At 41.7% G+C, this 15,926-nt stretch overlaps 1 protein-coding gene across 3 annotated transcripts in view; it reads right to left on the bottom strand.

The window, feature by feature from the left end:
• Positions 1-15,926, bottom strand: part of LOC120019111 (kelch-like protein 29) — a 136,670-nt gene that overhangs the window by 105,076 nt on the left and 15,668 nt on the right. The window contains exons 1-2 of one of the 3 annotated variants that reach the window (XM_038962373.1): positions 9,186-9,269; positions 7,448-7,990 (exon numbers count right to left, since the gene is read on the bottom strand). In XM_038962373.1, the coding sequence (XP_038818301.1) occupies positions 7,448-7,847 (400 nt within the window). In that variant the 5' untranslated portion in view covers positions 7,848-7,990; positions 9,186-9,269. Of the gene's footprint in view, positions 1-7,447; positions 7,991-8,828; positions 8,869-9,185; positions 9,270-15,926 lie in introns of those variants that run through there. The other 2 variants (XM_038962371.1, XM_038962370.1) reach the window with 2 other exon arrangements.

Here is a 15,926-nt window from a genome sequence, read left to right as displayed (position 1 = left end):
TACACGTTGCTCTCTGTATTTATTCTAGTCGAGTTGTGATGGTGGGTGCAATTGTAAACTATGATTTATACCTGAAATATGCACATTTTTCTAACAAAACATATTTATTGTATAGCATAGGTTATCAGACTGTCATCTGATGAAGTTTTTTCTTGGTTAGTGGCTATCAATATCTTTATTTGGTCGAAATGGTGATAGCTACTGGTGGAGAGAAAAAATGGTGGACTAAGAAAAATGGTGTCTTTTGCTAACGTGGTTAGCTAATAGATTTACATAGTGTCTTCCCTGTAAAACATTTTAAAAATCAGAAATGATTGCTGGATTCACAAGAAGTGTATCTTTCATCTGGTGTCTTGGACTTGTGATTTAATGATATTTAGATGCTAGTATTTACTTGTGACGCTATGCTAGGCTATGCTAGTCAGCTTTTTTACTGGTGGGGGTGCTCCCGGATCCGGGTTTGGGAGGAACTAGAAGTTAACAACAAGATGACCTTTAAAATGGTATAAGACACATGTACAGTGGGGCAAAAAAGTATTTAGTCAGCCACCAATTGTGCAAGTTCTCCCACTTAAAAAGATGAGGCCTGTAATTTCATCATCATAGGTACACTTCAACTATGACAGACAAAATTTGAAAAAAAAATCCAGAAAATCACATTTTATTTGCAAATTATGGTGGAAAATAAGTATTTGGTCACCTAAAAACAAGCAAGATTTCTGGCTCTCACAGACCTGTAACTTCTTCTTTAACTTCTCTGGGGCAGGTGGGACGCAAAGGTCCCACCGGCCAATAGCCAGGGAAAATACAGCGCGCCATATTCAAATAACATGATATAAAAATCAAACTTTCATTAAATCACACATGTAAGATACCAAATTAAAGCTACACTCGTTGTGAATACAGCCAACATGTCAAATTTCAAAAAAGCTTTTCGGCGAAAGCATAAGATGCTATTATCTGATGATAGCACAAAAGTAAACAAAGAGAGAAGCATATTTCATCACTGCAAGCACGACACAAAACGCAGAAATAAAATATAAATCATGCCTTACCTTTGACGAAATTCTTTTGTTGGCACTCCAATATGTCCCATAAACATCAAACGGTCCTTTTGTTCGATTAACTCCGTCGATATATATCCAAAATGTCAATTTATTTGGACAGTTTCATCCAGAAAAACACAGCTTCCAACTTTCGCCAAGTCACTACAAAATATATCAAAATTTACATGTAAACAAAACATTTCAAACTACTTTGGTAATACAACGTTAGGTATTTTTAAACGTTAATAATCGATCAATTTGAAGACGGGATGATCTGTGTTCAATACAAAAAGAAACCAAACTGACGCAACTTTTTTCGTAACGTGAATCTCTCAAAATATTTACTTCATGTGACCCTCATTTACGATAGCCCTACTTATTCACTACACAAAGGAATAACCTCAACCGATTTCCAAGGACTGGTGACATCCAGTGGAAGCGGTAGGAACTGCAAGCAAGTCCATTAGAAATCTGGTGTCTCAAACTCATTGAAAAGACAGTGACGTCAAAAAAATACAAATTCTGAATGGTTTGTCCTCAGGGTTTTGCCTGCTACATAAGTTCTGTTATTCTCACAGACATGATTCAAACGGTTTTAGAAACTTCAGAGTGTTTTCTATCCAAATCTACTAATAATATGCATATCTTATATTCTGGGGATGAGTAGCAAGCAGTTGAATTTTGGCATGCTATTTTTCCCGAAAGTGAAAATGCTGCCCCCTGCCCTCAAGAAGTTAACAGTACATGTCCAGGCCCGTCTGAAGTTTACTAGAGAGCATTTGGATGATCCAGAAGAAGATTGGGAGAATGTCAGATGAAACCAAAATATAACTTTTTGGTAAAAACTCAACTCGTGTTTGGAGGACAAAGAATGCTGAGTTGCATCCAAAGAACACCATACCTACTGTGACGCATGGGGGTGGAAACATCATGCTTTGGGGCTGTTTTTCTGCAAAGGGACCAGGACGGCTGATCCGTGTAAAGGAAAGAATGAATGGGGCCATGTATCGTGAGATTGAGTGAAAACCTCCTTCCATCAGCAAGGGCATTGAAGATGAAACGTGGCTGGGTCTTTCAGCATGACAATGATCCCAAACACACCGCCCGGGCAACGAAGGAGTGGCTTCGTAAGAAGCATTTCAAGCTCCTGGAGTGGCCTAGCCAGTCTCCAGATCTCAACCCCATAGAAAATCTTTGGAGGGAATTGAAAGTCCGTGTTGCCTAGCAACAGCCCCAAAACATCACTGCTCTAGAGGAGATCTGCATGGAGGAATGGGCCAAAATACCAGCAACGGTGTGTGAAAACCTTGTGAAGACTTACAGAAAACATTTGACCTCTGTCATTGCCAACAAAGGGTATATAACAAAGTATTGAGATAAACTTTTGTTATTGACCAAATACTTATTTTCCACCATAATTTGCAAATTAATTCATTAAAAATCCTACAATGTGATTTTCTGGATTTTTTCCCCCTCATTTTGTCTGTCATAGTTGAAGTGTACCTATGATGAAAATTACAGGCCTCTCATCTTTTTAATTGGGAGAACTTGCACAATTGGTGGCTGACTAAATACTTTTTTGCCCCACTATGTTTGAGGAATTTTAATTATGAGATTTCTGTTGTTTGAATTTGGCGCCCTGCACTTTCACTGGCTGTTGTCATATCGATCCCGTTACCGGGATTGCAGCCCTGAGAAGATTTATTAAGCCTAGACCTCACAGTTGAGGAGAAGGTCCCTTAAGGTTAAGGTTTTTGTGGTTTCATATGGTCGTTCAATCCGATGCGTCATGGGTGAACTCAGGTTCAATGACAGGCATAGACAGAGATGTCACACACACACACACAGACGGACAGACAGAAGCAGACACACGGATGGAGAAACGGACGCACACACATGCATGCAAACACGCGTACACACACACTAGGCTCAACTGCTCCTAATTGTTAAGTTCATGTTTTAAGTACCCCTATATCTGTTATTACGGTGCTATCACTCTTATTGGTGCGCTTGCGCAGGAGTCTCGTTGTTGATGAACCTGGCCTGAGTGCGATGGCAACCATGTATATATTGTGCTAATACGGTTAAGTAAACGTTGTTAAACTGGAACCTTGTCGTTGTGTCATTTTAAATTAACAATAATCACACCAACACTTAGTGTTTAGAGTCCAATGAGAGCCATTCAAATTAGCCTACTCTACAGCCTACTCTTACAATGTAAAAATTCTCCATCAGGGCTGGCTGAAAACTATCAAAGGAAACCTTACAAAGACAGCCTCAATATCCAAGTTCTCATTACACACAGAAGGGCACACTAAGAGTTTTGCTGAAACCAAGAATCCTGTGCCAAAGTGGGCTCTAAAACATTATTTAAACGATAAACGATTTAATAGTCAGAGCCAAGCCGATAATTCATAAAAAAAATTAAGCAAAGACATCCATATCTGCCAGGCAAGTAATAGTGTGTGTGTGTGTGAGCTCGCTTCCCTACAGTATCTCATAGCTCAACGTATAAAAGTTTCCCCTAACCACAGATCTAAAAATCAGATTACTCCCCCCAATCCTAACCATAAGCATTAAAGTTATGAAAAAGGATCTGACCCTGAATCTGTGCTTAGAGAAGGTCCTAGCCTTAACTAGGCTCCTCACCACCTTGTCACAGCACTACAGCATGCAATCACTGATGGTGAGTGACTGGAGAGAGAGACAGAGACAGCAGCAGGATGTGATGTGATGAAAAAAATGAAAACGTAAAGCGGACCCTGTACTGCATGGCAGCCTGATTTGTGGTTCCCGACTGGTTGACAGTCACGGCAGCAAGGTTAAGTGTTCTTACCGTCAGGAAGCTTTCTCAACCGTTCCGAGAAGACTTAAGAGAATCAAGACAATGTTGCCAAATGAGCACCAAGTATTTGTTCACGTGACCCTGTATGCGAACAAGGTTTTCAAGAACACACAGCTCTGTTTTGACCAATGATTTATATAAATCCTGGATTGCTGATTCTATGTATTGGCCATTGAGGGGCTTGGAAGCCACTGGTCAGCCATATTGGCACTCCCCAGTAGGATCAGTCCTCCATAGGAATGAATGGAATTCTCCAGTATTTTAATTAAATGTTAAGGACAAATTTTTACATATTTAAGTAGTTTTGTTGTAGTGCATATATAATCTCAAAATTATACGTAAAACATTTTTTGTTGTGATTTGTCAATATGTGTTCTCCTCACATAATATCATTTAAGAGTATGCATTAAGGTGTCTAATAAAATAAAGGTGGAAAAACAAATGTAGACCAATGCATTTCTATAGCTACCATAATATTTTCTGCAATGAGGGAGTGCCAAGATGGAGGCAAAGTGGAGTCAGCATAGCACCCCCTATCAGCCATCTAGTGTGTATATAAATCATTGGTTTTGACACCTGCTACTGATCTGAATGGCACAGCTATTGCTGTGACCTTACTATTGCAACGACATCTGTATATGATTTCTACTGCTGAATATTTAATGGAATGCTATCCATCTCATCACGTCTCAAGGTTCTATGCAGAGCCCTACTGCTAGTTTACAAAATAGAATATTTAGCTACTATTTCTAGTACTCCTAAATAAGAGGCTAATAAACTATGGTTACGTGTTGTGAAGTAAGCAATTATCACTTGCTTTGGCTATTGTACTAAATACAAGAGTATAAATTACAACGTAGCAACAATGTATCCCACAGGGATGCAAACTGATTATGGCCCAAAAAGGTGAGCAAACATTTTTGCACGGAAACGTGAGAAATCTGTGTAAACTGCAAGAAAATGTGCCTATTTTCAGAATGAGTGTCACCATACCAACATTTTCACTAACGATGTGATACCAAGCCAAGTATCACAATACCGAGTGGTAGTGGCCAATGGGGAGCGCTCTCTGTCCACAAGGACAAAATGTTGCCGTTTTAAAGCTAGTTCCCTGCAACTGAGAAAATATTAGTTTCTTGCAGTTCTATACTTTTTGTGCTGGGACTGAGAAATAAAAAGGTAATCTGTTTTAAAGCTAATTTCCTGCAATTCTGCACATTTTGCCATGGCTTATGCCGTGTTGTTATGCTATCTGAGAAACTCATCAAATCAATGGGGGCCTCATGCCATGACATTTTTTTTATTTTAGATTCTCCCTGACTGTCTACTTTATATTTTTGTGATCTTGTTTAAAGATATCAAATACTGAAAATATAACAGTCATTTTTGGGAGTGCCAACAACTATTTAGCAGCGGTGGCGCGCCGCTGCTAAATTAACATAGAGGAAACACTGCACTTTTTACTGTGCAATCGAAAAGGCTAACGCAGAAAATATCTGATTTACTCATATCCATACCTGTGATTGGGCAGGAGGAATGTAGTAAGGAATATAAATACATAATGATCTGCAATTTCATTGATGCAGTAAGGGGACAACACACTAGGTCTAAATGAAACCATCATTAGCGTACTCTTCAGACAACTTTACATACAGCTTCACTCTCCCTCTCTCACGAATTCACTCCCTGTCCCACACGTCCTACTTCCTTCACAGAGCTACCAAATGCTAGGCAACAAATAGAATCCTACATATCCACTTTGCTCGCACTGCGAGCTGCTCCAATAATTAAACCGAAACTGCATCACTGTCTGCACACCCTAGCTCGCCATCACGGCTAAGTAACATTTTAAAACTTCTGAAGATGCGCAGAAAGAACGGACAGAGAGAAGCAGCTGATTTGGCTAACGGCTGGTTAGGGGATACGGCTGGCTGTTCATAGCAGTCACACGTGATACTCGATGGAGCACATCGCTCAATGGGTGATACACTCTGCGTTTTACGGATCGTCACGATTCACGTGAATTATTTATTTAGAGATCCAAATGGTGGATATCGCCGAAAAGTGGTGAGTTAACCTTAAATGTAGCTCAAACATCCCTTTATCAAATTACAAAAACCAGAAAGCGTCTAAGGAGACAGAAAATGCAACAGAAATTAACTAGCTCTGCTGCTGGACAAATGTTTGTTTCCATTCCACCTGGTGTCTCATTTAAAATGTGTCTCAGGAAGCCTCCGATCCGACCGGCACAACTGCTTTCTACATCAATCTGGAAACTCATTTGCTCACGTTTTATTGATATGGAGTGAAAACGAGAGAGAAACAAAATCTAATGAGTAGTGGAAAATAGCCACACTCTACATTAAAAGCTTTATTAAATGTGAAAATTGCATCACAACCTCCAAGGTTAACAAACATACATTTACAGCTTTGAGACGCAGCAGAGACAGCGCCACTCGCCATGCCGCGCCCCTCGCAGTTATCAAAGATAAAAGTTTTCCAGGCTTAAAAGAAGCTTAGAAGTGAATGTAGGTGTAGCTGGACAATTGAAGCAACAGAATAGTTTGTGTGTGTGTACACGCTTGTGTGGGTGCGTGTGGAAGCCGTGACCTTGGTGCAGCTTTGTAGAGATCTGGCACCGGTTCCAACTAGGTAGTGTTAACTGCGTTTGTAGTGTTGTTAACAGACATTCTGGCAACACAAACTACCCAGCGAAGCTGTTCCCTGTACAAACCACTCTACCCAGCGAAGCTGTTCCCTGTACAAACCACTCTCTACCCAGCGAAGCTGTTCCCTGTACAAACCACTCTCTACCCAGAGAAGCTGTTCCCTGTACAAACCACTCTCTACCCAGAGAAGCTGTTCCCTGTACAAACCACTCTCTACCCAGAGAAGCTGTTCCCTGTACAAACCACTCTCTACCCAGAGAAGCTGTTCCCTGTACAAACCACTCTATACCCAGAGAAGCTGTTCCCTGTACAAACCACTCTCTACCCAGAGAAGCTGTTCCCTGTACAAACCACTCTCTACCCAGAGAAGCTGTTCCCTGTACAAACCACTCTCTACCCAGAGAAGCTGTTCCCTGTACAAACCACTCTCTACCCAGAGAAGCTGTTCCCTGTACAAACCACTCTCTACCCAGAGAAGCTGTTCCCTGTACAAACCACTCTCTACCCAGAGAAGCTGTTCCCTGTACAAACCACTCTCTACCCAGAGAAGCTGTTCCCTGTACAAACCACTCTCTACCCAGAGAAGCTGTTCCCTGTACAAACCACTCTCTACCCAGAGAAGCTGTTCCCTGTACAAACCACTCTCTACCCAGAGAAGCTGTTCCCTGTACAAACACTCTGCCAAGAAAAAAAGATGGGTTCTACGCTGATAAAACCTAAACGAATTAAGTGGAAAATAAAGTGCATAAACCAAAATACAGAAGCAAGGGTTCTGTGCTTACCCATGTGGAGCGGGCCCGTCTTACCTTTGGTGTGTGTGTGTGTGTGTGTGTGTGTGTGTGAGAGAGACACTGCAAGCTTGCCCAGTCAGAGTGGGTCTGTCTTACCTTTAGGATGTCCTGGGTCTGTGAACTCGTACTTCCCCATTCCCACAGTCCTCAGCATCTGCAGCCCGTTGGGCCCTCTAGGATCATCCTGATAGGCTACTAGAGTAGACGGAAGCGGCGGCACCAACTGCCCATTGGTCAGAGGCAGGACGGGGGGCTGTATGAGGGGGTGAGGCATCAGATGACCGTTCCCCATCACATTTTGGTTGTGTTGGTTGGGGTGTGTCCCACCCGGACCCCCTGAGGTGGAGGAAAGAGGCAAGGAGGCGACAGGGGGCTGGGCCAAGGAGTAGGGTGGCTGGGAGGGCATGTTGAGAACCATGGGGGGGGGTTGGTGTGAGGTGGAGTGTGTGGGTAGCTGGAAGTGGGCTGTCATGAGTGGGTGGGGGTGGGGGGGCATGGGGGATTGGATGGAGGGGGTCCCACCTATGATGGGCGACTGGACAGTGACACTGTGGCTGAAGGAGGGGGGGCGGAGGGAATAGGAGTGGGGCAGGAGACTGGATTGGGTCACTGTTACTACTGGAGGTGCCCACGTAGGACCTAGAGGGGGGGGGGGGGGGGTAGAGCAGAAAGTGGAAGGGAGAAAGAGTTTTGATTATTATTACATTACATTAACTAATAACATAATTATCCTTTTAGCTAGCTCAACAAATTGCAGACTGTACAGAGTGGGCTAATGTTCCAGGTTCCATGATTGAGACCAGGAAAACAAATATGTTGACCTGTAACGCAGAGACAAGTAAAAGTTGGCTGGTTTCAGGAAAAGTCTTCTTAAATCGAATTGAATAAACGTATTTTCCAAAAGTGTTAAGGGTCAACTATCTGGTTCATTACAATTGCTTTGTTAAAAAAAATGTAATCAGTTCTCATTAACAATATAAAAATAGCTACATAAAAAAATGAATATACTATGGTTGTCTCTAACAGTACATATAGCTATTTCTAATTAGTATATGTGCAAAAATAAATACTAATCACTTACAAATAGCGCAAAGGGTATGCTATCTAGAATGTAAAACCATCAAATTGTATGCTTGTTTGTCCGACACAAACAGGCTCACCACTGTAGCAGTGTAAACATACATGTAACCCAATGCTACACAATTGACAACAATGACTCCCGCTAGCAGTGCTTAAACTAACAGTTAAACCAATACAAGTACCTAGCTACATCTACGCATTTATTATAGGCTAGGGCTAAACTAGCGCTCAGCATGAGGCTAGCTAGCTAACTTTCGAACCATTAAATTACGGAAAATATATAAATGACTCAAACATCTAACTAGAATGATTCAATTGTCCAACATAAGTATATAACCTGAGGCTTCGATTAACAAAACAAAGTAACCCGGAGTTTAAAAATGTACTGTATATTTACAATTTAGAAAAGTCCGCGACGCCATTTTGTTTTGCGTCATGTCATGCCATGGGCGTATTCATAACGCCGAATCTGTTGCAAAACGTTTCTTAAACGAAACGGGGATGGATCTAGCTACCTGCATTTATCCAATATAAACTCTCGTTTTCCGTTTTGCAACTGTTTGAACTAACGATTACACACCATTCACCTAGCGTGGCCCCATTACTTACAATTCCATTGTCAATGGGGATACTTGGCTAGCATTTTCTAGCTTCGACAAATGCACCTTAAGCATCACACAACCCATTAAATAGTTAGCGAAACATGTTATCGTACTATGTCGATGTATATTGTGTATAGTTATACATTACAAACCTGTAAATCAGGATACATTTTGAGACAACGGGAAGTAGGCTGGTTTGTCAGGAAAACTTCACGCAATCGATTGAGGAAGTGAGGTCACCAGCATCGCATTAGTGGAAACCAAAACTGTTCTTAGGGCAGGCCTGGTTATAGCGAGATACTGTATGTTCGAGTCGCGTCGTGGACAAATTTAGCATTTTACCTAACTTTAAGCTAATTATCATAACCTGCCACGTTAATTATCCTAACCTGCTACGAAACGTCACTTCTGCCAGTCAAAACCGGCAACTGCCCTGAGAACAGTCTTGGTTTTCACTAATGCGATACCACCCAATGTAAATGCAACCAACCAACAGATCTGCTGACTTTATCGAGATAGTGATACCATTATACTTCAGTGCATATTAATGCATAAACCTGGAGGAATCCAATAATTGTTTTTATTTAACTAGGCAAGTCAGTTAAGAACAAAAATCTTATTTACAATGACAGCCTACCAAAAGGCAAAAAGCCTCCTGCGGGGACGGGGCCTGGGATTAAAAAAAGAAAAGAAATACAATATAAATACAAGACAAAACACACATCACAACAAGAGAGACACAACACTACATAGAGAGAGACCTAAGACAACAACATAACAAGGCAGCCACACAACATGACAACATGGTAGCAGCACAAAAACATGGTACAAACATTATTGGGCAAAGTCAACAGCACAAAGGTCAAGAAGGTAGAGACAACAATACATCATACAAAGCAGCCACAACTGTCAGTAAGAGTGTCCATGATTTAATCTTTGAATGAAGAGATTGAGATAAAACTGTTCAGTTTGAGTGTTTGTTGCAGCTCGTTCCAGTCGCTAGCTGCAGCGAACTGAAAAGAGGAGCAACCCAGGGATGTGTGTGCTTTGGAGACCTTTAACAGAATGTGACTGGCAGAACAGGTGTTCTATATGGAGAATGAGGGCTGCAGTAGATATCTCAGATAGGGGGGAGTGAGGCCTAAGAGGGTTTTACAAATAAGCATCAACCAGTAGGTCTTGCAACAGGTATACTGTAGAGAGATGACCAGTTTACAGAGGAGTATAGAGTGCAGTGGTGTGTCCTATAAAGAGCATTGGTGGCAAATCTGATGGCCAAATGGTAAAGAACATCTAGCCGCTCAAGAGCACCCTTACCTGCTGATCTATAAATTATGTCTCAGTAATCTAGCATGGGTAGCATGGTCATCTGAATCAGGGTTAGTTTGGCAGCTGGTGTGAAAGAGGAGCAATTACGATAGAGGAAACCAAGTCTAGATTTAACTTTAGCCTGCAGCTTTGATATGTGCTGAGAGAAGGACAGTGCACCGTCTAGCCATTACTCCCAAGTACTTGTATGAGGTGACTACCTCAAGCTCTAAACCCTCAGTGGTAGTAATAACACCTGTGGGAAGAGGGGCATTCTTCTTGCCAAACCACATGACCACAATAATGAATAAAAGTAATACAAATTATGGCTCACAAATAATAACAATGTCTTAAAAATTTAAAACACAAAATAAACAACTGACCATATATTGTGACACACCTACAAAAAAAAGATCCGTGATGAGTGCTGTTTACCCTCGTAGCTAAGTGTATGTATTTACAGTGAGTCATGGAGCCCATCTGTATGTTCTACCTAGAGTCTAGTACGGGGTCAGTTTTTTGGAGCCAAACACCCCCCACGCCAGCCACATCAATTCTGAACTACTAATATCCGACATCAGGACAGATTTTTCTCCGCAGCCCGACCCACCCTCATAGAATTGTTTCCGAGAGCCGATACATGACCCGCCAAATTACAATTTATTTAATTGTTTATATGACTCCAGATTAGTAGGCTACTATCCCCCTCCCTGGGCAGTAGGCTACTATCCCCCTCCCTGGGCAGTAGGCTACTATCCCCCTCCCTGGGCAGTAGGCTACTATTCCCCTCCCTGGGCAGTAGGCTACTATTCCCCTCCCTGGGCAGTAGGCTACTATTCCCCTCCCTGGGCAGTAGGCTACTATTCCCCTCCCTGGGCAGTAGGCTACTATTCCCCTCCCTGGGCAGTAGGCTACTATTCCCCTCCCTGCATGAATTAATTGGTCTGCATGTCTATTCAACATTTGGATAAAAGGAAAACCATGCCATGAATTGAGAACAATGTCTTAAAATGTTTGATGAAATGCGGCACATTGACAACTCAAATTGCTCTGAAAAAAAGTGCCTGCTAATTAGCCTTACCTAATGAAAATCTATAGCCGACATAACAAAACCATTACATTCAATATTGTTTAGATATGGGAAACGGAATACCTAGTCAGTTGCATAACTGAATGCATTCAACCAAAATGTGTCTTCTGCATTTAACCCAACCCCTCTGAATCAAAGATGTGCGGGGGCTGCCTTAAATCGACGTCATCAGCGCCCGGGGAGAAATTGTTGCTTGGAGTTAACTGCCTTGCTCAACCGCAGAACGGCAGATTTACCAACTTGCCGGCTAGGGGATTCGAACCAGCGATCTTTCGGTTACTGGCCCAACGCTCTTAACCACTAGCCTACATGCCACCATAATAATCAAATTGAAACTTAAATAATTACCAGAATCGAATATAGACTGCAAAAATGTATGTACTTATTAGGCTATAGCCTATAGGCTACTCAAACGTGTTGGCCTGAATATGGTATATCAGTGTTATTCAAACTCTTTCAGTAGGGACCCCATTTTTTGGGGCCCAGAATTCCTGAGGACCCAATTTCTGGCGACCGCAAGCCAAATGACTAAAACAATTTTTTTATTTGATATTAATAACATTCAATTCATTACATTTGTCTCTTATCAAAATTAAGAGAACCAATACTTACATTTACTCAGTAAAATTGTATTTTTCAAATAATTTCTCAATAACGTTTGTATATTCCCACTTTGAATACCACTGGTCTAAATTACCAAAAGCCTGAATTAAAGTAATTACTAACTTATAAACTGAATTAGCCAAATCGTAAATAAATACATGCACACACTTTTTGCTGGCTGTGTATCCATCTAAGGGGTTGTTGTCCTTGTCCACAATGACTCCAAAATCCTTCCAAACCAAACCAGGGATTTCATTTACGCAGCACCTGTTTCCACGATGGTGTTGGCCTATTTCAAAACCTCTCTTTTTATTTCCTCGGTTAGGCATTTCTGCATGAGCGAGGCTTGCCAGGGAAAGCACACTAACACGTTGCAATGTATTCTCATGTGGGGGAGATAAATACGTTTTAGCACCACACAAATACCGAACAGCTCCCTCATCCACTGTGTGCACGGCTGGTAGCCTATAGTTCGTTATCAATCAAACGTCACAATACAGTGCAGAGCATTCTATTTGACTGCTGGGAGACCACCAGCTCCGCTAAAAATATTGACAAGTGTGTCGTTTTCAAGGGATTGTTAAATAAATGTTGTCACTATTTGGTTTTATCATCTTCACCTCTCAAAGAACAGTCAGACAATTTCTTGGGCCACTATACCTATTTTGCCAATTGGACTGGGCTCCTTTACGACACGAACCCTACTAATCCATCACGGCTGGTCTGCCAACGGAACCGCACGAGGAGGCTACAACAGACTTCATCCATCGCGATGTCCCTCTAAGGCCCTTCTGCTAGCTTGCTAACCCCGGCCCGCTAGCTGTCTGAATCGCCGTGTCTCCAGCCAGCTTAACTACTCACTGGACCCCTATGATCACTCGGCTACGCTTGCCTCTCCCTAATGTCAATATGCCTTGTCCATTGCTGTTTTGGTTAGTGAATATTGTCTTATTTCACTGTAGAGCATCGAGCCCTGCTCAATATGCCTTAGCTAAGCCTTCAGTTCCACCTCCCACACATGCGGTGACATCACCTGGTTTAAATGATGTTTCTAGAGACAATCTCTTTCTCATCGTCACTCTATGCCTAGGTTTACCTCCACTGTATTCACATCCTACCATACCTGTCTGTTCATTATGCCTTGAATCTATTCTATCGCGTCAGAAACCTGTTCCTTTTACTCTCTGTTCCGAATGTACTAGATGACCAGTTCTTATAACCTTCAGCCATACCCTTATCCTACTCCTCCTCTGGTGATGTAGAGGTTAACCTTTCTAGGCCCTGACAACATTCCGCTGAAAAGGCAGCGCAGGAAATTAAAAAATATTTTTTAGAAATATGTAATACATTAACAAGTCCAATACAGCAAATGAAAGATAAACATCTTGTTAATCTACCCATCGTCTCCGATTTAAAAAATGTTTTACAGCGAAAACACAACATATGATTATGTTAGATCACCGCCAAGTCCAAAAAACACAGCCATTTTCCCAGCCAAAGATAGGAGTCACAAAAAGCAGAAATAGAGATCAAATTAATCACTAACCTTTGATGATCTTCATCAGATGACACTCATAGGACATCATGTTAAACAATACATGTATGTTTTGTTCGATAATATGCATATTTATATAAAAAAAATCTCAGTTTACATTGGCGCCATGTTCAGAAATGCCTCCAAAATATCCGAAGAAATTGCAGAGAGCCACATCAAATAACAGAAATACTCATCATAAACTTTGATGAAAGATACATGTTTTATATAGAATTAAAGATACACTTGTTCTTAATGCAACCGATGTGTCAGATTTCAAAAAAACTTTACGGAAAAAGCACACCATGCAATAATCTGAGACGGCGCTCAGATATAACAACATTTCTCCGCCATGTTGGAGTCAACAGAAATACGAAATTACATCATAAATATTCCCTTACCTTTGATGATCTTCATCAGAATGCACTCCCAGGAATCCAATCAATCAATCAACAATCAATAAATTGTTGTTTTGTTCGATAATATCCATTATTTATGTCCAAGTAGCTACTTTTGTTAGCACGTTTAGTACACATATCCAAACGCTCGCGCAGATCCAGGCAAACGTCAGATGCAAACTTCAAAAAGTTATATTACAGGTCGAATAAACTTGTCAAACTAAGTAGAGAATCAATCTTTAGGATGTTGTTATCATAAATATTCAATAACGTTCCAACCTGGAGAATTCCTTTGTGTCCATAGAAGTAATGGAACGCAAGTCGATACCATGTGGAATGCGCATGACCAGGACCTGGCACTCTGCCAGACCACTGACTCAAACAGCTCCCATCCGGCTCAACATCACAGTAGAAGCTTCATTCAACGTTCTACAGACTGTTGACATCTAGTGGAAGGCGTAGGAAGTGACAGATCCATATCCCACTGGGATTTCAATAGGCGATGAGTTGAAAATCGACCAGCCTAAGAATTCTCACTTCCTGTTTAGATTTTTTCTCAGGTTTTTGCCTGCCATATGAGTTCTGTTATACTCACAGACATCATTCAAACAGTTTTAGAAACTTCAGAGTGTTTTATATCCAATAATAGTAATAATAGTAATAATAATATGCATATATTAGCATCTGGGACAGAGTAGGAGGCAGTTCACTCTGGGCACGCTATTCATCCAAAGTGAAAATGCTGCCCCCTATCCCTAAAAAGTTAACCCAGGCCCCCAGTACTACACCTATTCCCCAGGCGCTCTCATTTGTTGACTTCTGTAATCGTAAAAGCCTTAGTTTCATACATGTTAACATTAGAAGTCTCCTCACCGAGAATGTTTTATTCACTGCCTTAGTACACTCTGCCAACCCGGATGTCCTAGCCGTGTCTGAATCCTTGCTTAGGAAGACCACCAAAAACTCTGAAATTTCCATCCCCAACTATAACATTTTCCAACAAGATAGAACTGCCAAAGGGGCGGAGTTGCAATCTACTGCAGAGATAGACTGCAGAGTTCTGTCATACTATCCAGGTCTGTGCCCAAACAATTCGAGCTTCTACTTCTAAAAATCCACCTTTCCAGAAACAAGTCTCTCACCATTGCCGCTTGCTATTGACCAACCTCTGCCCCCAGCTGTGCCCTGGACACCATATGTGAATTGATTGCCCCCCATCCATCTTCAGTGCTCGTGCTGCTAGGTGACCTAAACTGGGACATACTTAATACACCGGCCATCATACAATCTAAGCTTGATGCCCTCAATCTCACACAAATTATCAATGAACCTACCAGGTACAACCCCAAATCCGTAAACACGGGCACCCTCATAGATATCATCTTAACCAACTTTTCCTCCAAATACATCTCTGCTGTCTTCAACCAAGATCTCAGCGATCACTGCCTCATTGCCTGCATCCGTAATGGGTCTGCGGTCAAACGACCACCCCTCATCACTGTCAAACGCTCCCTAAAACACTTCAGCGAGCAGGCCTTTCTAATCGACCTGGCCCGGGTACCCTGGAATGACATTGACCTCATCCCGTCAGTAGAGGATGCCTGGTTATTCTTTAAAAAGTGTCTTCCTCACCATCTTAAATAAGCATGCCCCATTCCAAAAAAATTGAGCCAGGAACAGATATAGCCCTTTGTTCACTCCAGACCTGACTGCCCTCGACCAGCACAAAAACATCCTGTGGCGTATTGCATTGGCATCAAATAGCCCCCGTGATATGCAACTTTTCAGGGAAGTTAGGAACCAATACTCGCAAGCAGTTAGGAAAACTAAGACTAGCTTTTTCAAACAGAAATTTGCATCCTGTAGCACAAACTCCAAAAACTTCTGGGACACTGTAAAGTCCATGGAGAATAAGAGCACCTCCTCCCAGCTGCCCACTGCACTGAGGCTAAAAAACACT

The sequence above is a fragment of the Salvelinus namaycush genome, chromosome 24 (assembly GCF_016432855.1).
Source record: "Salvelinus namaycush isolate Seneca chromosome 24, SaNama_1.0, whole genome shotgun sequence".
Taxonomy (NCBI): Eukaryota; Metazoa; Chordata; class Actinopteri; order Salmoniformes; family Salmonidae; genus Salvelinus; species Salvelinus namaycush.
Note: the sequence above shows the minus strand (reverse complement) of the source record. Positions and strands in the feature narration are given on the sequence as shown.